This window comes from Eriocheir sinensis, chromosome 22, assembly GCF_024679095.1.
Source record: "Eriocheir sinensis breed Jianghai 21 chromosome 22, ASM2467909v1, whole genome shotgun sequence".
NCBI lineage: Eukaryota > Metazoa > Arthropoda > Malacostraca > Decapoda > Varunidae > Eriocheir > Eriocheir sinensis.
In genome coordinates, this window is record NC_066530.1 from 16,078,248 (window position 1) to 16,102,299 (window position 24,052).

General features: G+C 47.9%; 1 protein-coding gene across 3 annotated transcripts; it reads right to left on the reverse strand.

Moving 5' to 3' along the window:
* Positions 1 to 895: 895 nt before the first annotated feature.
* On the reverse strand, positions 896 to 23,530 carry LOC127002159 (mucin-17-like). Of its 3 annotated transcripts, XM_050867819.1 has the most exons (8): positions 23,380 to 23,530; positions 10,863 to 11,060; positions 8,425 to 10,539; positions 7,982 to 8,112; positions 7,378 to 7,672; positions 3,920 to 6,955; positions 3,464 to 3,518; positions 1,997 to 2,145 (listed from the first exon to the last, which is right to left on the reverse strand). In XM_050867819.1, the coding sequence occupies exons 3-7, from the start codon at positions 10,537 to 10,539 to the stop codon at positions 3,480 to 3,482; spliced, it is 5,616 nt and encodes a 1,871-aa protein (XP_050723776.1). In that variant the 5' UTR covers positions 10,863 to 11,060; positions 23,380 to 23,530; the 3' UTR covers positions 1,997 to 2,145; positions 3,464 to 3,479. The 3 variants fall into 3 exon arrangements, with proteins under 3 accessions (XP_050723774.1, XP_050723775.1, XP_050723776.1); XM_050867817.1 differs by lacking the exon at positions 3,464 to 3,518 and having other exon boundaries at positions 896 to 2,145; XM_050867818.1 differs by lacking the exon at positions 3,464 to 3,518 and having other exon boundaries at positions 896 to 2,145; positions 23,366 to 23,386.
* Between the last annotated feature and the right edge of the window lie 522 nt (positions 23,531 to 24,052).

Genomic DNA, 24,052 nt, shown 5'->3' on the forward strand with positions numbered 1-24,052 from the left:
AACCCGGTTAATCTTCAGTGGCCTTGAGAAATAGCCTTAATTGGAGCCTTTTTTGCGTTGATCAGTCATGCAAGCAACACGAGGTCTTGCGAAAGTCAACTTGAGTCATGCACTGCAGACGTGAGGGGGAGAGAAGAATGACGACCCCGCAATACTTTCTACGCACGAGTGAGGTGATGCAAGAAACGCCAACATTGAGCTTGCTTACACTAACTAACCAACTAATTATCAAGGGAGAATACTAATGCCTGTATAGATGGTGGTTCAAGGCAACTATATAGCTATCCACACAAGCAGTTTAGTTTCTACGTACGAGTGAAGTTATGCAAGAAACGCCTACATTGAGCTTGCTTACACTAACTAACCAACTAACTAACTATCAAGGGAGCGTAATAATCACTGTATAGATAGTGATTCAAGGCAACTATATAGCTATCCACACAAGTAGTTAAGTTTATACGTACGAGTGAAGTTATGCAAGAAACGCCTACATTGAGCTTGCTTACACTAACAGTTACTAACCAGTTAACTAACTAACTATCAAGGGAGCGTAATAATGCCTGTATAGATGGTGGCTCAAGGCAACTATATAGCTATCCACACAAGCTTAAGTTTATTTAGTAGTTTAGTTTAAGCTGAAGTGAAGTAATCGTTGTCTCCATCACAGCCTGTATAGTGTTTATTTTTCGAGAGGACTAATAAGTAATGAAAATGTGTTAGATATATGAATGCATTGTAGTTATAGTGGGTTAAGTTTATTTAGTAGTTTAGTTTGAGTTTAAGTGAAGTAATCGTCGTCTTAATTCATCACAGCCTATATACAGTGTAGTGTTCATTTTTCGAGAGGACTAAAAGGTAATGAAAATGTGTTAAATATATAATCAAAATCTACGTACAAAGATTTACATATACTTTATTTGCGTGTGGGACTTCTCCGTATAATCAGACAATAGATAATTTACATGCTGCCAATTGGTATAAATATCAGATCGACACATTTGCTAAGACATGGACGACACACTGGAGACGAGATACTATTGCTTACCTGTACAGAGACACCTGGGGAGGGTAATTAGTGATCCCAACGCCTAAGTGTACCGCCCGCTCACCTGTCCCATCCTCCCCCCTGACATGCGGTGGTAGAGATGGCTTAATAATCACAGTTTGCACGTATTTAGGACATAGGAACGAAAGGAGTCTGCAAAAGGCTGGTTGGCATGTACAAGGCAGCTCCATGAGAACATAACATTAGGTGTGATTAAGAACGTAAGAACATAAGAACGTAAGGAGTCTGCAAGAGGCTGTTTGGGATATATAAGGTAACTCCAAAAGAACATAAAGATTGAAAATAACATAAGATATAGATAAGAACAGAAGAACATAGGGAGTAATAGGAACATTAGAACATAAGAACATAGGAAGAACCACAAGAACATACGTAATAATAAGAACATATAAGGAGTCATAGAGTACAAGAACTTAAGAACACAAGGACTACAGGAACATAAGGAAGGCTAAGAACATTGAACATAAGTGTAGTAATAAGAACATACGATCATATTGCGTGGACAGATAGATAATATCGAGCTTTTTTTCACAGCACTTTGGCATTAGGACTTCACCATTTCAACGGCTAATTAACAGACATATAACAGAAGGATCACAAGATTAATTAACCTTTCCAAAACATGACGAGGAGGTGTGCACTATTTGCTATATAACTGATTTGGTGGTATATACTTTCACTAACACATAAAAAAACTCGAATAATGCAAAATATTTCTTGGATAATCAATAATCTGTCTCTTACGGAAGTCAAACGAGATGTACTTTTCACTTTTCCACGTCCTCGTAGTTTCGACAGTTGACGTAGAGGCAGTCACAGAGGAGGAAGGGCCAGGAGCGTCTCTTGGTGGGCTTGTTGCTGTGGTGCGGCGCTGAGACTGGCAAGGAGGACGAGGAGGTGAAGGACGAGCTATCAGAGGACGGTCGTTGCGCGCCCTCCCCCAGGCTAGGATTCTTGGGGGGCCTTGGCGGAGGCGAGTGATTGTTCCTTCGTCTTCTTGGAGGCTTTGGAGGGCCGAAGACAGCCGCTATTTCTCCCTTCCTAGGCGATGTGGCGCGGGCGAGGGACACCGAGCATGGCTGTGGGCATGAGATTACTTTGACCTATCCATCTTTGCCACAGGACTGTTTATTGAGACTTACGTAACCTAGAATCAGCTGCATGGACTATGTGTTCGCCTGTGAATGGTAGTTGTGGTCACAGTGCACTGAGTCGTCCTTGGCAGGCCTGGCGGTCAGCGAGTGAGTGCCCGGCCAGCTGCCTGAGTGGTGAACGTGTCCCTTGTGTGTGTGTGTGTGTGTGTGTGTGTGCTTGTGTGTGTGTGTGTTGCTGACATATAACTTGATACTCAAAGGGTTTTAATCTCTGCCAGCGTCCATCAGCTAGATATTTTACATGCACTGAGAGCCAGCTAGATTTGATTTTTTGATTTGTATTTGGTAAGGTATATAATTTACAGAAGGTTGCACATGAAGGTAAATACAAACACTGATTTCCAATGTGATAATGCATTTTCAACATGCACTGTTTGTAATTTATTGAATAGACCCTGATGGTCGTGTCATACAAAAATAAACTCAAGTTTTGTGCTATAAATAATCATATCAAATATTTGCATGAATTGTAATTGCAAACACTACAACACACGCCAGTCGCCATCAGAGAAGGCCGCACCGTCCCTGAGGCTGCCTGACAACACGAATGGGAGAACAAATTAGATAAACACAAATTAGATCAACACACCAGCAAACACGTCTAGAGACGAAGCCACGCGAGAGTTAGCAACACTGGACATTAAAGGGAAATATGGAGCAGGGGTTTCCTACACCACAGGGATTCTATTCTAACACTGGACATTAAAGGGAAATATGGAGCAGGAGTTTCCTACACCACAGGGATTCTATTCTAAGCAACCAGATCGAGCCGACATAAACTTTGTCACCTAATAAAAGTTTTGGTCTCGCTCAGAAAGCAAGCAAACTCTTCAAAAGTGAACAAGTCGTATTCGATTTATAGTCGAACCCAAACGTTCCAGAAGGTATAATCTAATCTATAATGAGTATTGGAAGGTGAGGACATGCAGAGACATTCAGGCGTCGGTGCTGGCTTGGTATGTATGAATTATTGTACACTCCGGGACCCACAGCTACAATATGTTGCTGTTATAAAGGGAAAATCATATTAGTGTCCAAATGTATTCCAAAACAAGTGACTGTTGGTGATGGGTTTCTTTTCTTTATTCAGTATTATGGCCATACATTAAAAAAGCAACCATGAAAAGTATTCGAGTGTTGTGACATAAGGATCATAAATATCACATGTCAGGCGAGGGAAGGGTGTGGTGGAGTGGTGCGTCAAAATGATCAAGGCCACAGTAAGGTCGGGGAGACAACTTACGGTGACAGGGAGGGTGTCAGAGAAGGATGCAAGAGGATTTGCCCGAGACCGAGGTCTGTAGGGAGAGAAGAACAAGCATCATGCACTGGCCTCTCCCGCAGCCAAATGACAATGCCTCCTGGTGTGAATATCTGCTGCTGAGCATATGAGGCGAGCTTTGCCACTACGTGAAGCTGACACATCTAGAGGTACACCTATAGGACAAGCAGCCGTAATTATGATTTAGGCGTTTTGTGAAGGTAACGCAAGAATTCATGGGATACTACAGCTCACGTTTATGTTCTGAGATGTGAGTGCGAACAATACTTCATGTTCTGAGTTAGCTTGCAGAGTGAGCCATGCACGCCTGCCTTTCCTCACCCGAGACCACTATTTGGGATCGTTCTGAGCGTCTCCAAAAGCTACATGAGCTATACACAAAGGACAGACACACGCCTTGCCTCACGTCCTACTTACCGCGCCGTTTACTCCTCGCTTCACGGATGTCTCCTTCACCACCTGCGGAATCTCGTACCGTTCCTCAGCTTCTATTGCCTTGACTCTCTCACTCCCACCCTTTGAGGAAACACCGATGGGCTGCTTTGGGTCTTCGGGAACTTCATAGCGGTCTTCCTCTTGGGGCGGGCCGGTCTTCCCGTTAGTCTGCTTTGCTGTGGGAAGCGTCTGAATTTGTGGTCGAGGTGGAGGTGCTCGAGACGTGTCCGGTATCTCGTATCTCTCCTCCGAAGACGAGCTCTGACCCGAGTGTTTTGCTGTAACCGGGCCGTGAGTGGCTGAAGACCCGTTTTGTGGCTGCGATGCTGTGTCTGGGTGGAGGTTCTTCGGTGAGACTGGGGGCGTTCCTTCTGGGTGGATGTTCTTCGGTGGGACTGGCGGTGTTCCTTCTGGGGTGAGGTTCTTCGGTGGTACTGGTGGTGGTGTCCCCTCTTGCTCTGTGGTTTTCCGTGGGACTGGTGGTGTTGTTCCTTCTTCCTGTGGGGTCCTCCGTGGTACTGGGGGTGTTCCTTCTTCTTGTATAATCTTCGGTGGAACTGGTGGAGCCGTCCCGTCCTCTTTGTCAGTGGCGCTAACGTGATCCACCGAGCCCTTTTCCGTTGTGACCAGTGAGTGTTGGGTCTGGTGGCGGGATAGAGGGATAGGAGAGGGCTTCGGGGAGGGTTTTGGCGAGGCGTGAGGGGTTGCAGGCGGGGACGTATGGGGTGTTTCCGGTGGGGAGACGTGAGGTGTATCTGGGGGGGAGTTATGAGGGGTTTCAGGGGGGGACTCCGGTGGGGGGCAAGGAGGTGGCGGCGGGGGACACTCAGGGGGGAGGCCTACGGTAGTCAACACGAGTGCGGGCTGCCGGGGAAGCGTAGGAGTGGTCATCACAGCGCCCGGAGCAACAAGATCAGACTCGGACGATTCTTTCTCCTTCGCCTCCTTCAGTTCGCTGGCATCCATGTAAGGTATCTCATCCAGGAGGGAGAGTGGAGCCTTTGGTGGGGGGATAGGCGGCGGGGTCTCTTCCTTTGGGGTCTTCGCCTTTTCTTCAGGAGCAGGAGTTGTGGATTTGGCTTGAGTTGGCGGTGGAGGCGGCGGTGCTCTAGGGTGTGAAGGCGACACGCGAATGACTCGGTTCATCTTCGGAGTCAAGGTTGGTGGTGTGTCTGCGTCCGCTATCCGCTGATTGGGAGGCGGAAGCGGAGGGGGCACTGAAGAAGTCTCCTCCGTTGTTTTACTGTTCTCTTCGTTTGCTGACACAGATGATTTAGCCGCGATTTCGTCACTTTTTTGAGGTGTTGGTTTACTGGGCTGCTTAACGCCATCACCACCGCTCACCTTCTCCTTTTCCCTTCTCTCATTTACTTGTAACTCAGTGGCACTCACTTTCTGTTCATCCTGAGCTTTAGTTTTTCGAGTATTAGCGGGTGAAGGGGTGGCAGGTGTGTGTTGTTGGGTGGCTGGCTTCTGAGGCTCATCTGCCGGTGCTGGGGGAGTGGGTGGCGGCCGCGGAGCTCTGCGTTTGGGACGAACCACTGGAGGCTCAGCTTGTTCGGCGGGGGTAGGAGGAGACGCTGACTCATCTTTGGGAGCCGCTGGGGATGGTTCGTTTCGTTTAATCTCTTTGTATTCCTCACTCTTCTTGAGCAACACAACATCGTCGTAAAAAGGGTTCTTACCGACGTACCCTGCGGCCTTGGGTTTGTCTTCCAAGAACGGATTTCCACTCGCTGCGCTCTCTTCCTGATCGGTGGCCTTCTTGCTTTCCATTTCCCGTACCTCGTCTTGAACGGCGTCGATTTCCTCATAGAACGGATTCAAGGATCTTCTGTATTCGTTCTTCTTTGTGTTATCAGGATCCTTGGACTCCCTGATCTTGACTGTTGGTTCAAGATCATCCTTCTTCGGCGGGTCTTGGCGTTGTTTCCAGTCTGGCGGCATGAACTCCGGCGGCATGGGAGCGCGGCGCTTTTTCCTCTTGGCGCTGGTCGATCCCCCGCGCAGAGATCCCGGCGTGGAAGCTGATGACCACTCCACCTGCGGGTACGTTAGACTGAGCCCCGAGTCATCCTCCCCACCCGAGCTGACTTTCTTCTTCGGTGGAAGCGGCGGCGGCGCTGAGTCTGCAGGAACACTTGATGCCCTGATCGCTTGAACCTGTGCGCGTATCACGTCGATCTCCTCGTAGACGTGCTCCTCGGGGTTATCGTTCGTGGCTGCAGGAGTCGGAGTAGCGGAGGTGGCGTGGTTAGCCTCATCGGCTTTAGAAACGGAATTAACCTCTGGGGTCGGTGTTGGAGAGGCGCCCGGAGTAACGGTCTCGTTGCCACTTGACACTTCCGATCCATCCAGACGCTGACTGTCTCCTGAAGTCGTGTTGGATTGCAGATCTGGAAGGCTGGTCACGTCAGAACTGAGGGACGTGGAGTCGCTTGCTGGCGTCAGGAGCTGCTGCCCGTCAGGACCTTCAGCTGAAGCCTCAGAGTCCGTTCTTGTGACTACCTTGGGGGCTGGTTCTTGTTTCACTTCTCCGATCTCCGCCGAAGTTATCTCTACTGGTTCTTTCTTAATGTCATCCTCCTTAACAGTAATGTCCTCCTCTGACGTAGATTTGTGTCTCAGTAACTTTTCGTGATTACCGACTGCCAGGGCACATGTCTGCAAGGTTTCTGTATCTTCATCGGTGACAGAAGACGCTCTGCTTTCTCCAATAGTCACCGGTCCGGCCTCAGACTGGGCCGAGATGAAGCTGCCTTCCGAGGAGGGTGGCCGCTGGGGCAGGTCAGTCACGGCGGACATAGCCACGGACTCCGGGTAGAAGAGGTCCGACACGTTGGTAGGGTACTGGTGGGTGCCGGTGAGGAAGAGCCGGAACTCCTCGGCCAGCACCAGCATGTCGAGGGTGAGGCGAGCCACGACGGAAGCCTCGGGGCTGCAGCGACGACTGTATCTCAGCTCAGCGCCGTCCCCTCGCTCCTGGTACCCGAGGCTCTGCAAGATCTCAGCGGCTCCCTGCGGCGCCAGATACAGAAGAATGTTATCATCGTGTACTTGTGTGGTTTGTATGTGTGATTGAGAACCTAAGTGATTTATTTCACTACTTGATCTTTTAGCTTTCAGAAAATTAAAGTAGCATTCATTTACGGTCTTATTTTGGTATGGAATGACTTATGTGATCGTAAGAACACCACTGCGTCTTTAATGTTGTAATGAACTCTGAGGATATGGAAACCTGGCATTCTTCTTTAATAACACAAGTTGTATGACACATAAAAGATACTCGGACGATGGTTGGAAGCAGAAATCACAAAACTGACCTCTCTTCTGACCTCTCATTCTTTTTATCTTTTATTGGAGCAGCGCCTAGCGAGCTTTTTTGTTTTTTGCCCTTGAGCTGCCTCCCTTGATGTAAAGAAGTGTCATGGCTCACCCACCTTGACGGGGACCCAGGCGTGGCCGGCGTCCAGCCTGATGGATCGCCAGCCGGACTGCCTGGCGGACTCTGACTGCAGCAGCGTCTCGCCGTACTGCGCCAGCTGGATGAGCGCCACCCTCAGCACGGCGGGCCCTACGCTGCTGTTGGCGGTACAGAGGCGCGGGGCGTGCAGCAGCGACAGCTTCAGGTCCAGGGTGAGAGGGTGGTGCACCATCAGATGGAAGGTGGCCCAGTCCTGACGGTCCAGGCCGCGGCCCCGACACAGCGACACTACCAGACGCGCCCGCCACAAGCTGGGAAAAAAAAGAGGAGATAAACCATTGCTATTTAGTCCGATCTGTGTGTGTGGGGGAGAGGAAGGGGGACTCATGTCGGGAAGCACTGTGTGAAAAATGGCTAATGCTGAATCTAAACTCTTATGAACAAACTGCAAGGCTTCGATCATTCACACTATGTTTACTTGGATATTTCGTAGCCCCAAGTTTCTGCCCCTTTCCATCTACGGCATCAAGGAGCGTCCAGCATCTCCACCTGGCCAATTTTCACCATGTCTGAACCTTCAAGACAAAGATGTTCAGCTATGTCACATCACTGCGCCTTACCTTACTTCGGCGCGCCACGCATTTCGACGCTCGTCTTGGCCGGCCGTGTTGAGTGTGGGCGCCTCCTCCGGCCGCTGCAATACCCAGGGATGGTCATCCTCGGGGCCAGTACTCGCAGGGGACTCCTCGTTCTGTGGACATAACACTCGTCACTCTCAAGACAAACAACGAGTAAATGGTACCAAATGTCTTGCAAGGTTGAGGAAAAGCATTAGCAGAGTGAAGGGAACTACTTTTTTGAGGGAGTGAAATAGCTCGCAATCCTTTCCTTGGGACCATCTGTTTTTTAGAGCAGAGGAGGCAACTCAAGGGCAAAAAACAAAAACGGTAACAAAAAAGTCCGCTAAACGTTGCTCCGACAAAAGACAAAAGAACGAGAGTCTGGAAGAGAGGTCAATTTCGGGTGAAGAGGTGTCCTGATACTCTACTATGGAAGAACTCACCTCGTCAGCAGTCGTAGGCATCGGAATGTCAGTGGAGTCGGTGTCTACAGCGTGGGAGTCGTCTGTAGTCCGCGTAGAGAAGAAGGTGGTGGCGCTGCTGGCTTGAGACTGCCTCCCACTGGCCTCTCCGACTCCTTCAAGACCCGTGTTAGCTTCTGAAGAAACCTCCACTGATCTTTCCTTTACCGTGACTGCTGTTTCCGTTGCCGTTGCTGCTTTTGATGTTCCCGTTTCTGCTGGCAATGTTTTCGCTTCCGTTGTAGTTGCTGTTGTTGTGGCCGCTGAGAGACCTTGAGATGATTGCGGAACGGACGAAGGACGGAAGATGAGGGTGGTGTTGGAGGCCTCTGATGACTCCTCGGAGCTTGATGGTTTAGGAGTAGCCTCTGAGACTGCTTCGCCCTTTAGAGTTACTGTCGTTGATTCCGATGACGCTGAGGGTACTTTGTCATCCCCTTTTCGTTGTGCAGTCACAGATGATGGCGTGGCTTGTGCGGTGGACGCCGTTGTTGTAGGTGAAGAAGAACACACGGCAGTAGAAGTGACTGTTATAATATTGGTGACGGTGGACTCCTTAGACTGTGAAGGGGAAACAATAGGAAGTCTGTGATGATGGGACACGTCGGGTGCTGATCCAGTTCTCGCCGCCTCCAGGGAAGGAAGAGAGGATACGGACTCTGATATGGCTCTTGAACGCTTGGATGACCCTGGCCTTTTCGTTTCCTCTTCCTTGGCTTTCTCTGCGAGGCTGCGTATATCTGAGAACGGCGATCCAAAGGCTTCAGTGGGAGTGACTTCGCCGCTCGACTGGGAGATCTCCACTGACGGGGACTCTGCGTGACTTTGAACGGGGGAGTCGGCGTTGATTTCATGCCTAAAAGCTTCGACCGATCGTTCCAGTTTCCGGAATGCATAGTTAAGTTCCGGACTCAGTCTTGAATCGTCGAAAGCCACGTCAGACACAGCACTTTGTCGCTCACTCAAGTCATCAATGTCTTTCAAGTCAGTTATGGAGGATTTGCTGCTCATATCGTCAGCTTTCATTTTTCTCCGCTTTCTTATGGGAGGGATCTTTTTGTATATGACGTCGGAGGACACATCCCGCAGTGAGCCAGTGGCGGGCGCCTTCACAGACACGTCACCGCTGGCCCGCAAGGCGCGCTGCATCTCCAGCATCCACTCCTGGGTCTTTCCAGCGTCAGACTTACACCCAAGTGACGAAGACGCCCGACTCTTGGTACGCGGCGGGGGTGTCGGGCCGAGCAGCGCCCGCTCCAGCGAGGTCTCTCTCTTGCGGCCACGGACCGATACACTGTCCGAGGGGGCGATGCTGTGGGTGTCGGTGATGTGCGAGGCAGCGGCCGGGGACGTGGAGCGGTGGCTGGGGAAGGAGTCGCGTGAGAGATGGGAGACGCGCGACTCGAGGCGCTGAGAGTTGAGGGCTGAGTCCTGGTGGGAGGAGGCGCCCTCACTCTCATCGTTGCCGCTCCAGGTGGAGAATGTGTCAGACGTCGCGCCGGACGGCCACACGCACCCCCCCGGGAAGTAGTAAGGGTACGGGTACGGGTAGGGCATGTAGGGCATGTAGGGGTACCACGGGTACGGTCCCGCGGGCCCCATGGCTGTCACGTGTATCTCTGGCTTCCTGCGGTTCCTCCTGGGCGGCGGGCGGCGCTCGTTGAGGGGGAAGGTGCCCACGGGGACCACGCTCATGGCCTCGGGGCTCGCCACGGTCACGGCGCCGGGCTCGGGGTTCCGCCGCTGAACTTTGACTCTCTGGATCTCCACGCGGCCGTCGTCATCCTTGAAGACCCGCCTGAGGGTGTCGACCGTGTACTCATCGGAGGCGCCAGTGCCCTTGGCGGTGCTGGCGATGCTTGTTGATGGGGCCTGCTGGGCGGCCCAAGGCGGGGTGGGCGCCGGGTAGCCCATGGGGGGGCGCCACGACGGGCTCCATGTGGCGGGGACTCCTGTGGAGGGGTGTGGCGGGAACCAGGCCTGAGGTGACCCTTGGTACCCAACCACAGGGTAGAACTGTGGCGGGAAAGGCTGGGCGGCCACACCGCTGGCCCCGTCACGCCCGCCGCCCCCGGCAGGCCCTCCCTCGCGCGACATCTGCAGGAAAGAACACACCTTAGGAGGTCTCCTTCAGGTAAAACACACACCAATATTTCTCTTTGCCTCTGTTGATGAGAAGTCTTCCTTGGCAGACACAGAACATGCATACTAATATTCACGAAATGACACCTGTCAGTTTAAACAGTTATCTTAAAAGTGCAGTAAGTTTGGAACCACTATTGACAGTCTTGATAACAGTACAATAGCATTTATTAATTGCAACAACCATTAATGATGATCAGAGGAACAATCTCTCAGTTTATTTTCCCCTGACACAATGAGGCCGCCAGACACCCTCCCCTCCCCTTCCCTCCACTCACCACTAAAGGCTGTCAGGTGTTGATGAGCCTCCACCGGTTCTCCCCTCAGGTGTGTCGCGGGCTCGTGTGGGCGTGTGTGCAGGCGTGTGTGTTTTCCGCAGGAGCCCCGCCCCCCATGCCAGCTGCCCCGCGCCCACCCCTGACCGCTGGGGACACCTACCTCCTCTCTCTCGGCAGACACAGGAAAATTCACGAAACCTGCAAAAAAGAAAAGTGTATAAATATCTGTGCATTACTTTGGAACGAGGTAAGTGACAATCTAATACTCTATGTTGCCTTCCTCCTTATCGAACTTCGAGAATGGCAAACAAATGAGGATGGTTTGAAGAGACGAGGACGAATGACAATCTAGTATACTTCAAGCGTTTCCTCTCTCTCATCTTTATCACCTTATTTTTCCAACTTCTAAAACGTCAAAGTAAAAAATGAGGTTGGTCTTTAGAAGCAGACGGGACGAGTGACAGTCTAGTACTTCGCTGTTTCCTTCTTGGCGATGCTTCCCAAATGCTCCCCGCCAGCCCCCTCCCCCTCCACCCAGCTCCCTCCCAGCATCGTAACAGGCCGCCCTTGCCAAGCCCTCCGTGCGCCTGCCAACACCTGCCGCTTCTCCTCACCCATTCACCTGACCACCGCAACACCCCGAGACACACCCGTACTCTCAGGCCTGGGGGAAGGGTCCTTGAGGGGCTGTACGGGATCCGTCAACCTAGGTCCATGATCTTAAACCTATCAAGCTCCCATTACGACTCTTTCCCTGGTCCACCGATAAGATTAACTGGGTTTTCATGGGTGATTTTCCCGTTCATGGTGTGGAAATCGTGTTAAACTATCACCAGGAACACAAAACAGTCCATGAAAACCCAAGCAACTTCCACGACGATACGTTTTAGAATCCTTCAGTTTCAAAGGATAAATGGTGTCAGGTCCAGGATAAGTTCCAGGGGATCCGTGAACCTAATTCCTTCTCCATCAATGTTTTGCATCGCCTAGTGTTAAAAGAATACTTATGTCATAGTGTTTTGACCTAAGCTTGTTAAGGTATATTTCTTTATTTGGACCGAGAGGAATTTTGTACTTTCCACTGTATACTGTAAATTTGCACTTTTGCGTCAATAAACTAACTAACTATATATACGCTATTATCTACTATTATCAACTATTATCCTTTCCCCTTGGCAGCTTTCCACTCAGGTTGGCGGACTAAAGGTTCTAGTTCTAACGAAAGGGAGACTTCCAAGAACTTGTGATCATGGTCGGATATTTTCTCAAGCTCCCGTCAGTGAACCGCTCAGTAGGCTATGTCACTGCTTTCCCCAAATCCCTCTGTAATACCGAGAAACATCATATTATCTTGCTCTCCAATTTATCACCGGCGACGTGTCTTCACCCCGGCTTGCCAGATGACGGTTTAAGGTGAAATCTATTTGTCGGGATAGAGTGAAGGGGCGGCTGAGCGTGACGGATGGTGCCACACTTTGGGCCCGTGCTTTCTTAGGGCCGTTTTTACAGTCACTTTGTTTGTTTTGATCGTTACCAATGGGGGCGATCGATGCTACAATTTTCCACGTGAAACTGGGATAGTGGCGGCTGCAGAGGAAGGGAGAGCTGTTGAGAATGTGTGGTAAGGTGCGGGGCTAGGCGGGGGAGCTTTTGAGAATGTGTGGTAAGGTGCGGGGCTAGGCGGGAGAGATGTTAAGAATGTGTGGTAAGGTGCGGGGCTAGGCGGGAGAGATGTTAAGAATGTGTGGTAAGGTGCGGGGCTAGGCGGGAGAGGTGTTGAGAATGTGTGGTAAGGTGCGGGGCTAGGCGGGAGAGGTGTTGAGAATGTGTGGTAAGGTGCGGGGCTAGGCGGGAGAGCTGTTGAGAATGTGTGGTAAGGTGCGGGGCTAGGCGGGAGAGCTGTTGAGAATGTGTGGTAAGGTGCGGGGCTAGGCGGGAGAGCTGTTGAGAATGTGTGGTAAGGTGCGGGGCTAGGCGGGAGAGATGTTGAGAATGTATGGTAAGGTGCGGGGCTAGGCTAACCCCGCAGCCGCCACTACCCCATCGGCCAGTTTTACGTGGAAATACTATAGCAGCGATAACAGCCATTGGTAACGATCAAAATAAACAAAATATGACTGTGAAAGTGGCCCTAATGAGACACTTTCGGCTCATAACTATTTCCAAAGGCCACAACGGAGATTAATCGGGTTCAAATGATGTTTTTTTTACATTCCTAAGTGAAGAAGTCTTGTCAAACTCTCACTAGGCTCATAAAACTACCCATGGAATACCTACACACGTACGCTGCCTGAACACTTTCTTGCAAGCCAGTTCTTTGTCTTTTTTGAAGGGAGGAATGTAAAGCCTATTACTGAGACCATTGTTATTCAGTCGTTTGATAATATTCGATAAAAGCCTGTATATAATGATGGAGAAAGACATTTGTTTATTGCATATTCTTCCTTTCTTTATACTTTGTTACCAAAAAAAAAAAAAAAACATCAGTATAACGTGTCATGGGGTATAGCTTTTTCAAGAGCGATGTGACAGTTGCGATATTGGTTTCGACGCTTCCATCCCCTACATCAACTATTTTCAAAGGCCGATAAGGAGGTCAATCGCGTTCTAATGTGTTTCCTTAGGTTCACGGTACAGAGGAGGGGCTAAACTACCATCAGGGTCATGAAGCCACCACTGGAAATGCCCTAAACTCCCACGAAAGCCTTGTCAAATATATGGGATTCGAAATGTTTAAAAATATGACCCGTTTTTGTGAGTGTTGTTGTCGGTCGCTTCAACGGGGTACAATCCGCATATTCTCAAACCCTTAGGCGCCGCAGCACACATATTTGACAAGGCTTTCGTAGGAGTTTTGGGCATTTCAAGGGGCAGTTTAAAGGCCCTGCTGGTAGTTTGACCCTTCTGCACCATGAACCTAAAAACACACTAATGAAAACCCAATTAATCTCCTTTTTGACCTTAGACAGTAGTTGATGTTCAGGGTGAAAACGTTTGAGAATACCGATGCAGATAAAAACCGCGGCGTATGTGTTATGAGTCAAGTCACATGAGAACGGTAATCCTCCTTCACCCACCTCCACGCATGCCTCACCACCACCACCACCACCACCTCCACCACGAGACCCTTCACCTCCATCACCTCCACCTTACTCCTTTCCCCGTTGCTGTGTACTTTGGTTCATGAGGTAAAAATATTATAAGTTGTGGGTTTTGAAGTTGTACCAGACTGGGATATTGTATTAGGCTATCCATATACTGCATCTTACCAGAGAGAGAGAGAGAGAGAGAGAGAGAGAGAGAGAGAGAGAGAGAGAGAGAGAGAGAGAGAGAGAGAGGATATGGAAAAAAAAACGATGTATATATTGGAAGAAAATGGGCAGAAAAAAATGAAATAATGAAAGGGATGGGAAAGCAGAGAGAGAGAGAGAGAGAGAGAGAGAGAGAGAGAGAGAGAGAGAGAGAGAGAGAGAGAGAGAGAGAGAGAGAGAGAGAGAGAGAGGATATGGAAAAACCCCGATGTATATATTGGAAGAAAATGGGCAGAAAAAAATGAAATAATGAAAGGAATGGGAAAGCAGAGAGAGAGAGAGAGAGAGAGAGAGAGAGAGAGAGAGAGAGAGAGCTTCCTTAATCTACGCAGTGAACTCAATCTCCACGCACTTTCTTATCAACACGGCAGGTCGGAAGGGCTCATTAACCTGTTCTCAGCTTGGCGTCGGATCCCCTTCTCACCTGCCCTCCTCACACGAGCACAAACAGGTGAACTTTACTTATAATATTACCTTGTTTTCGGTTAACCTACGCCCCAGCATGATTCTGAGCGTATTCTTAAACATTTTAGTGCTTAAACTCACACTTATTCGACAAGGCTTTCGTAGGAGTTGTGGGCATTTCCAGGGGTACTTTTATGACCCTGGTGGTAGTCTGACCCTTCTTCTGTAGCGTGGACCTAAGGAAACACGCATTAGAACCCTATCGACCTCCTTTTCGGCCTTTGGAGTTGTTGATGTGAGAGTTGCAAGCGTCTAACAATACCAACGTGACCCAACCATCGTTTCCTGGTGTAGTGTTTGTTTAGAGTGGTGTCAGACCGTCCCATTTTTAAGACCTGCATTGTCCTTGGCACCTCAACAGGCATCGTCACGAGGGGAGGTGGGTGTGCAGACTGCCACATCTTGCACGGGGAACTGTTTGTAAATGTATATGTCCCTCAATAATGTGCCATAGGTCCATATTATCGTACTCTTCATCTACACTGTTCGGTATGCCTTGCTATCTACAGATGTGTTAATAGTTGTACAATCACACTATAGGTCGGTATCATAACACTTTCGCTCCTCACATCAGTTATTTTTAAAGGTCAAAGAGGAGGTCAGTCGGGTTCTATTGAGTGTTGCTTCAGGTTCACGATACAGAAGAAGGGTCACATTACCACTATGGTCATAAAGCTACTCCTGGAAATGCCTACACCTCCTACGAAAGCCTTGTCAAATATGTGTTCTTGGGCGGCGAAATGTCTTATGATACGACCATATGTATTGCCTGGGGGTTGGGTTGGCAGGTTCCTCCCTTCTCTTTTGTTTTATACCTGCAACAAAAAGCTATCAATCAGTCAATCAAATCGTACTCAGTAAGGAGTTGAACCCTCTAAGCTATGGTACAGGATCAGCGTTACCAGGATTATAAGCATCGTATTATCCGGTTTCTGAACTAAAACTATTGCAAAGAAACATCAATAAGTCGTGACTCTAACAAAAGTCGTATTATAAGGCATTTTCGTCTCCCAAGAACAGCTATTTGACAAGGCTTTCGTAGGAGTTGTGGGTATTTCCAGGAATAGTTTTATCACCCTGGTGGTAGTTTGACCCTTCCTCTGTGCCATGAACCTCTTGAGAGTCTGAGTACGATAATCTGGCACCGGTGTGTGGGAGGTGGAGCCGTCTGAGGATGCCTTACTAAATGCCTCCAGGAAATTGTTGTACTTGTATTTGATAATGTTAAAAGGACACAAAACTAACCACAAGAAAACACATTAAAAGGACACAAAACTAACCACAAAAAACACATTAAAAAGACACATAACTAACCACAAAAAACACATTAAAAAGGCACATAACTAACCACAAAAAACACATTAAAAGGACACATAAAACTAACCACAAAAAAAACACATTAAAAGGACACAAAACTAACCACAAAAAACACATTAAAAAGACACATAACTAACCACAAAAAACACATTAAAAAGGCACATAACTAACCACAAAAAACACATTAAAAGGACACATAAAACTAACCACAAAAAAAACACATTAAAAGGACACAAAACTAACCACAAAAAACACATTAAAAAGACACATAACTAACCACAAAAAACACATTAAAAGGACACATAAAACTAACCACAAAAAACACATTAAAAGGACACATAAAACTAACCACAAAAAACACATTAAAAGGACACACAAAACTAACCACAAAAAACACATTAAAAGGACACAAAACTAACCACAAAAAACACATTAAAAGGACACAAAAATGACCACAAAAAACACATTAAAAGGACACAAAAATGACCACAAAAAACACATTAAAAGGACACAAAAATGACCACAAAAAACACATTAAAAGGACACAAAAATGACCACAAAAAACACATTAAGGTTATGGGAGAAGCTAAAACCTGTATTTCTATCATATCAGCACCTCAGTTTCCCAGTTTGAAAAGCCTCTTATAAAAGTAACTTAGGGCTTTTCCTGGACTGTTTTCTAATGTTATAGTGATAGTTTTACACAACCTCCGCTCCCTGACCTCGAAAATCACCCATGGGAATCCGGTTAATCTTCTCTGTGGCCTTGGAAAATAGTCGGAAGGAGTTCGATACCCTGTTCTCACCTTGGCATCGGATCCCCTTCCCACCTGCCTTCCTCACACGAGCACAAACATGTGGACTTTCCTTATAATATTGCCTTGTTTACAGTTAACCTTCGCACCAGCATGATTCTGAGCGTATATATATATATTCTTAAACATTTCTTCCACTATGGCCCTTCCCCCCCTCCCCTCCATCGCCTGGCCCAGTCCTCCTCTCGCTATGTGTAAGCCCCGAGATTCTTCGCTAACGAGGACTTTTGGGAATCCCTTTCGTTCGTGCTCCGGTGAAGGAAGTGAGGGGAAGGGAGCGGACGCGGTGTTGTTTACGATCTGTGTGCGTGTGTGTGTGTGTGTAAGCTTCCCAGAAAGATGAAGCTTGTTCCACACTATTGCAATCCCGGTCCCTTTCACCCCCCCACCCCCCCACCCACACAGTAGTAGTAGTAGTAGTAGTAGTAGTAGTAGCAGTAGTATTAGTAGTAGTAGGAGGAGGAGGAGATAGTAGTAGTAGTAGTAGGAGGAGGAGGAGGAAGAGGAGGAGGAATGTCCGTTATTGTTCTTCTTCCTATCATCCTCATCATCATCGTTATCACCATCATTTGTTATTTTCACTGTTTTTGTTGATGGTCGTTTGATATTGGTATAGTTATAAGCATCTGCCACTGTTGCCGCGTCTCTAACTCATCGAGGCTGCCACAACTAGGCCAAGAAAACATGTCAGTCATTGTGCACAGGAAAACTTGGGTTGGACATATGGAAAGAGGGCGAGGTGGTGGTGGTGGTGGTCGGTGGGGGTGGCGGGCAGGCAGCGGGCGGGCGCGGCTCACGGTGACCCACACGAGGGGAGGTGGCGCCGCTGTCTTGGCCCGCGGGGGTGGCTGGCAGCAGGCACCCCACCGCCACATGCACCGATCAAGGCTGCCTGCTGCGCCATGTGCCTGCCACACGTCCATATTGCAGATAGGGAAAAAGATTCATTTCCTACATGTTTAGTATCGTGTCGCAATGAAGAGTCAGCCATACATATCGTGGAGTACACACCAACATTCGGCTTTCGTAGAGGTTGTGTTGGGGTTTCCATGGGTAGTTTTATGAGCCTAGTGATAGTGTGACCAGGCTTCTGCACTGTGAACGTGAAGAAACACTCATGGGAACAGACTAATCTCCTTTGTAGCATTTGAAAGTAGTTGAGAGGTCCTAAGAATACGGGATTGAAAACGGACAATTCACTCACTGACTCATAGATGCTTCTGTGGATCCCTTGGCTTCACATAGACGACCACTGTATACCCCAGGAACACTACACCCGCTGCCCAGCACACACCACACACTACACACCACACAACACACACTACACACCACACAGGCCGCCTCACAGGACTGACATTGCGGTATCCATCGTCCTATATAGATAATAACCTCGCTCGATCTTCTCTTAACCTGAGTAGCGGTTGAGTGAAATAATACCCAGTTCATCACTACCATACCCAGCCCCTTCCTCAAATAACATTCTCAAATACACACCATGAGGATAACCCCATTTCCAATCACCATAACACCATACTCAGCTTCATAACTGTTACCAAATCCGAAACTGACCTCTTCTCTTATCTCTCTCGTTCATTTACTTTAGTCGTAGCAACATCTAGCGGGCTCCTATTGGTTACTCTTTTGTTTTTTACCTTTGAACTACCTCCCTTGCTGTAAAAAGAGTCAAACACCACTTCGCACCCCCTCCATCACCACCACGTAACCATTTTCAAGCATAATGTTTAGTCTGGTTCAATCACGGAGGCTTACGGAAGGAGGTGGTGGTGCCGAGGGTGGGCGGGTAAGCACTAACTTGGCTCCATGCCCGAGGTGCTTAAGGAGCCTGTAACACCCGGCCGCTTTACCTGTGATTCGAGATTGCATGTTTGAAGGTGCTGTGAAGTGTCTTAAGAGTGACAGGTGGGTGGTGGTTGGGGGGGAGGGGAGAGGAAGGGGATGGTGTGTGGTGACTCATGGTGAGGGGTGTTTGGTGGTGGTGGTGGTTGTGGTGGTGGTGATGGTGAGAGTATGGGAACGGTATGGTGTTGTTGTTGTTGGTGATGGTTGTGTGGTTGACTATGTGGTGGTGTTAGGGTTCTGTGGAGGTGAGGATGGTGGTGGTAGTGGTGAGTATGGGAAACGTATGGTGTTGGTAGTGATGTGTATGGTGGAAGTGTATGGTGGTGGTGGTGGTGGTTGTGTGGTTGACTGTATGTAGTGGTGGTGTTAGGGTTCTGTTGAGGTGATGATGCTGGTGGTGGTGGTGGTGGTGAGTATGGGAACTGTATGGTGTTGGAGGTGATGTATGGTGGAAGTGTATGGTGGTGGTGGTGGTTGTTGTGTGGTTGACTGTATGTGGTGTTGGGGTTCTGTGGAGGTGATGATGGTGGTGTTGGTGAATAGGGGATGTATATGGAAAGAGTATGGTGGTTATGGTGGTAGCGGCGGTGTGGTGTGGCCAGTGGCGTATCTAGAGTCTGATTCTAATATAAAGTCCTTTTGAGTGGAGTTCGAACCTCTTAATAGCGCTTACACATAACCCCAAACACATCACTCCCTCCCTCATATGTCATCTACGTATACTATTTCAAATTCTGTGTTAAATATTCTGCATTCATTGAGTATGTTCGGCGCCCGTGGACCACCGCTGAAATTAGCCGTGTTGGTGAGCCGTCTAGCGCTACTCAAGTTGTTGGTGAGCCGTGTAGCGCCGCTCAGAAAGACAACACTCAAAGTTAAAAACGGTGGTGCTTTTTAATCCTGTTTTTTATTTTCGTTTTGATCCGATTTTGTTTTTGTTTTCGATATTCTAATTATTAAGGTTGATGGGAGGAATCCTTTGAAGACGGCGCCTACTTTTTCTCGTTTTTCATTGAGTTTCTTCAGCAGTCTTTTTTTTTTTTTGTGTGTGTGTGTGATAAAGAGAAGGAAAACAACGAAGAAGGTTGACCGGCTGCACTGTTTACTAACCCGTCCATCTTTACGCCACGTCCTGTCTACCCGTGACGCCCTCTATCCTTGGGGGTCTATATATTACCAGTGCTTTTAAGACGTATCCTGCTGTGCCACGGGATGAGCTGAAGTTATTAATAGCAATGAGGCGTTTTCAGTTGTACGTTGTGTGTGCCCAGAGATCCCCCGCGTCTCGGCAATAGAGATTCTGGGAAGTTTGCAAATACTCATTGACTTCATATCTGTTTTAGCGCTGACGATGTAGTGTTTGTCTCTCGTGTAAAGGTTTAGTAGTGTGTAACGTGTCCATATATGTGTTTTGTTGGTTCCGAGGAAGTGGTGTGTGTGTTTTGTGAAGGTTTAGAATTGTGGATGTCGCCCAGCTACTTGTTTTTAGTTCTGACGAAGTTGTGTGTGTGTTCTTTTAAGCTCAAGAAGTGTGAAATCTTCCTCTTCCTTCTTCTTTTTTTCTTCTTGTTCCTTTTCTTTTAACTTAACCTAACCTAATGTAATCTCTTCTACTTCTTCTTTTCTTCTTCTTCTTCTTCTTCTTCTTCTTCTTCTTCTTCTTCTTCCTTTTCCTTTTCTTTCTTTCTCTTTCTTTCTTTCTTTTCCTTATTCTTTTTTTTTCTTCTTCTTCTTCTTCTAACTTAACCTTTTCTTCTTCTAATCTAACTTAACCTAACCTAACCTTTTCTTCTTCTAATCTAATCTAACAACCTCACCTAACTTGACCTGACCTAGCCTAACCCAACCTAACCTATCCTAATGTTACCCAACCCAACCTATCCTTACCTAACCCAACACAACCTAACCTAACCTAACCTAACCTTTTCTTCTTCTAATCTAATCTAACAACCTCACCTAACTTGACCTGACCTAATCTAACCCAACCTAACCTATCCTAGTTTTACCCAACCCAACCTAACCTAACACAACCTAACCTAACCTAATCTAACCTAACCAAACCTAACCTAACCTAACGTAACCTGACATACCCATGGAGAGAGCGCCAACATGCAGCCCCGGGGACGTCCTGCACCTCGGGAACTCAGACGGTCACGAATAATTTAGTGACAGACGGCGGAGCGAGGCGGGAGTGACGGAGACTGACGTTCTTCCGGCTAAGAGAGAGAGAAGGAGAGAGAGAGGGGGGTGGGGAATCAGACCAAGCCAGAGGATGTACTAACAGAAAAAAAAGAGATTGAGAAAGAAACTAAGCAAAACATAAAAATTGAATGAAAAATATGTTGAAGTGTGAAAATAGATGATAAAATTGATTAGTACATAGTGAAATCGGTGAAGAGAGAGAGAAAAAAAGAGAGAAAATAAACGTTCGAAAGAGAGAGAACGTTCAAGAGACAGCGCGTTCAAGAGCGACCGAGCGAGAGAAAGCAACCAAAACAGAGAGAGAGAGAGAGAGAGAGAGAGAGAGAGAGAGAGAGAGAGAGAGAGAGAGAGAATGAACGCTCGAAAGAGAGAGAACGTTTAAGAGACAGCGCGTTCGAGAGAGAGCAAGCGAGCGAGAGAGAGAGAAAGCAACCAAAACAGAGAGAAAGAGAGACAGAAAGAGAGAGAGAGAGATAGAGGGTTAAATTTAGCGTGATTCAGAGCGAAGAATAAATGACGAGGCCCCGAAAAGGAGAGGGAGAAAGAAGGAGTGTCGGGCGGGTGTGAGGCGGGAGACTAATGAGCGAAGTTTGAAGGGCGCGGCGTGAGGGCGAGGCGGGCGCGTGACGGGACGGGGCGGCGGAGGCGAAGGAGAAGGAGGAGGAGGAGGAGGAGGCGGAGGAAGAGAAGGAGTAGGAGGAGGAGACGGAGAAGTAGGAGGAGGAGGCGGAGGCGAAGGAGGAGGAGGAGAAGAAGGAGGAGGAGAAGGAGGAGTAGTAGTAGTAGTAGTAGTAGGAGGAGGAGGAGGAGGCGGAGGAGAAATAGAAGAAGGAGGAGGAGGAGGAGGCGGAGGAGAAGTAGAAGAAGGAGGAGGAGGAGGAGGAGGAGGAGGCACCACGGATCAACGGCAGTGAGAACGTACGTGTGTGTGTGTGTGTGTATGTGTGTGTGTGTGTGTGTGTGTGTGTGTGTGTGTGTGTGTGTGTGTGTGTGTGTGTTCAAAGAGTTAGGTCAAGTGCGTTTTATTCCTTTTTTAAACTTCATTTTTTGTCATGTTTTATTTAATTTTTTATCTTTTTAATTCTTTTTTAGCTTGCGTATGTATGTGTCGTGATGGAGTACTAGGCGTGTGTGTGTGTGTGTGTGTGTGTGTGTGTGTGTGTGTGTGTGTGTTAATGAGAACGTAAGAACAGTTATATATTTAAGCTCATTCAAAACATTAACACTTATATTCTTGATTCATGATTCTTAACTCTAATTCTCGTCTTCTAATTGCCTAAACGAACGATGAATTAAAGTAACATTCCTAACCTAACGAAAACTCAAGATATTTTCATTCATGCGTTTCTACCTCTCTCTAAATTATGACAGGCGAGTTTATATTTTGCCTTCCACTATTCCTTTCATCATATAGTGTCACTCTTGCAAACGTCTAGACCTTTTTTTACACAGTATTGGAAAAATAGATGATAAAATTGATTAGTACTTATATAGCGAAATCGATGAAGAGAGAGAGAGAAGAAGAGGGAGAGAAAATAAATGTTCGAGAGAGAGAGAGAACGTTCAAGAGACATCCCGCAACCCCGCCTTCCCCCCCCCCAACAAGCCCTCCCCCCAAAAAAAGCCCCCCCCAAAGACTGTTGACAAGCGACTTCGGTAGGTAAGGATTGCTCTGTTAGAAAGTTAAATTGTCTTACATCTCATTCGCTTCATCTTTTACAGTTTCGTTCTGCTCCCTGTCGATGTCAACTTGCTTTAGACATACACATATATATCTTTCTAATCTTCCAACAACAACACACACACACACACACACACACACACACACACACACACACACACAAGGAGGCTGGCTCATCGAAGGAGTGGTGTTTCCAGCAGATCACGTGACCAACAGGATCCCTTTAATTAACACACACGAAGGACCAGAGGAAACACAGGTCAGCAGATGCGGAAACAGAACTTCAAACCAAACGTCTGATGCCACTGCTGAAGACGACAACAACAACTGGTACTTAATCCTTTCTTCGTTCTTTAGATGTTCCTCAGATTGCACATTCACGAGGCACTCAAGTTGTAGGCACCCATGAATCAACTGGTATATGTGGGTTGGTTACTTCCGTGGTTAGCGCTGGGCACCACAATCGGACCCTAGGACGGCCCTGAGAGTCCATATTCTTCAACGTTTCGGGCTTCAATGACGACTGTTTTCTAAGGCCACGGAGAGGATTAACCGGGTTTCTATGGGTCAACTTTTCCGTTCATGGTATAGAGGTTGTGTAAAACTACCACTGGGGTCACAAAACAGTCCAGGAAAAGCCGAGCAACTTCTATACGTGAGGCTTTTCAGAGGCGGTTTGAGGTGCCGAGACTTCAAGAATACGAGCTCACTGTTCTTCCCATCTTCAGTCTTATTTTCGGCAACCTGTTCACTATGATTATCACCCACTTCACAATCACTAGCATCACCACAAGACACACTGGGCTCTCTTTCAGTACTCAAAACCCTTATAACTCGCTACTGGAGACCCACGGAGCAGCACGGACCTAGGTATGGTGTGGGTTGTACAAGGACTTGGCGCGGGCAGCTGTGGCCGGGCACCAAGCGCGGCACTAAAATATAACCGGCGAGAGGAGCCCCGACGGTGTTGCCCTCTGTCGGGGTCCCGTCATCCCCCACAGACACCCGCGGCCTGGGCCAAACGAGAGGCCTTTGCTGCCAAACTCATGCAGTGGTGGGGTGAGGGTGGGAGGGGAGGAGTTTAGACAGCGGGGTATGGGTAGGGTAGGGAGGGATGGGGTGGGCAGGTTGAGGGGCAGGTTTGTGCAGGTTAATTCACGTCTTTGTTTCCCTCGTAGGCTCGCTCTGACTCCCCGCCGGATGTTGTTAGAGAGATTTACAAAAGATTGAGTGTTTTCTTCCTCCTACTCCTCCTCTTCTTCTTCTTTTCCCTTTTCTTTTTCTTTTCCTTTTTTTTTCTTCTTCTTCTTCTTCTTCTTCTTCTTCTTCTTCTTCTTCTTCTTCTTCTTCTTCTTCTTCTTCTTCTTCTTCTATTTCATCATCATCATCATCTCCTTCTTCTTCTTCTTCTTGTTCTTTTTCTTTTTCTTTTTCTTCTTCTTCTTCTTCTTCTTCTTCTTCTTCTTCTTCTTCTCCTTCTTCATCTTCTTCTTCATCATCATTTTCCCTTATTGGGTTTGGACGGGTCGATGGAGATGC

Excerpts from the sequence above, each read along its gene's own strand:
- LOC127002159 (XM_050867817.1), bottom strand. The coding sequence starts at position 10,539 with ATGTCGCGCGAGGGAGGGCCTGCCGGGGGCGGCGGGCGTGACGGGGCC. Across the intron at positions 7,673-7,981 it reads GCGTGGCGCGCCGAAGTAAG|CTTGTGGCGGGCGCGTCTGG; the intron begins GTAAGGCGCAGT and ends TTTTTTTCCCAG. Across the intron at positions 2,146-3,919 it reads AGCGAGGAGTAAACGGCGCG|CCATGCTCGGTGTCCCTCGC; the intron begins GTAAGTAGGACG and ends TCATGCCCACAG.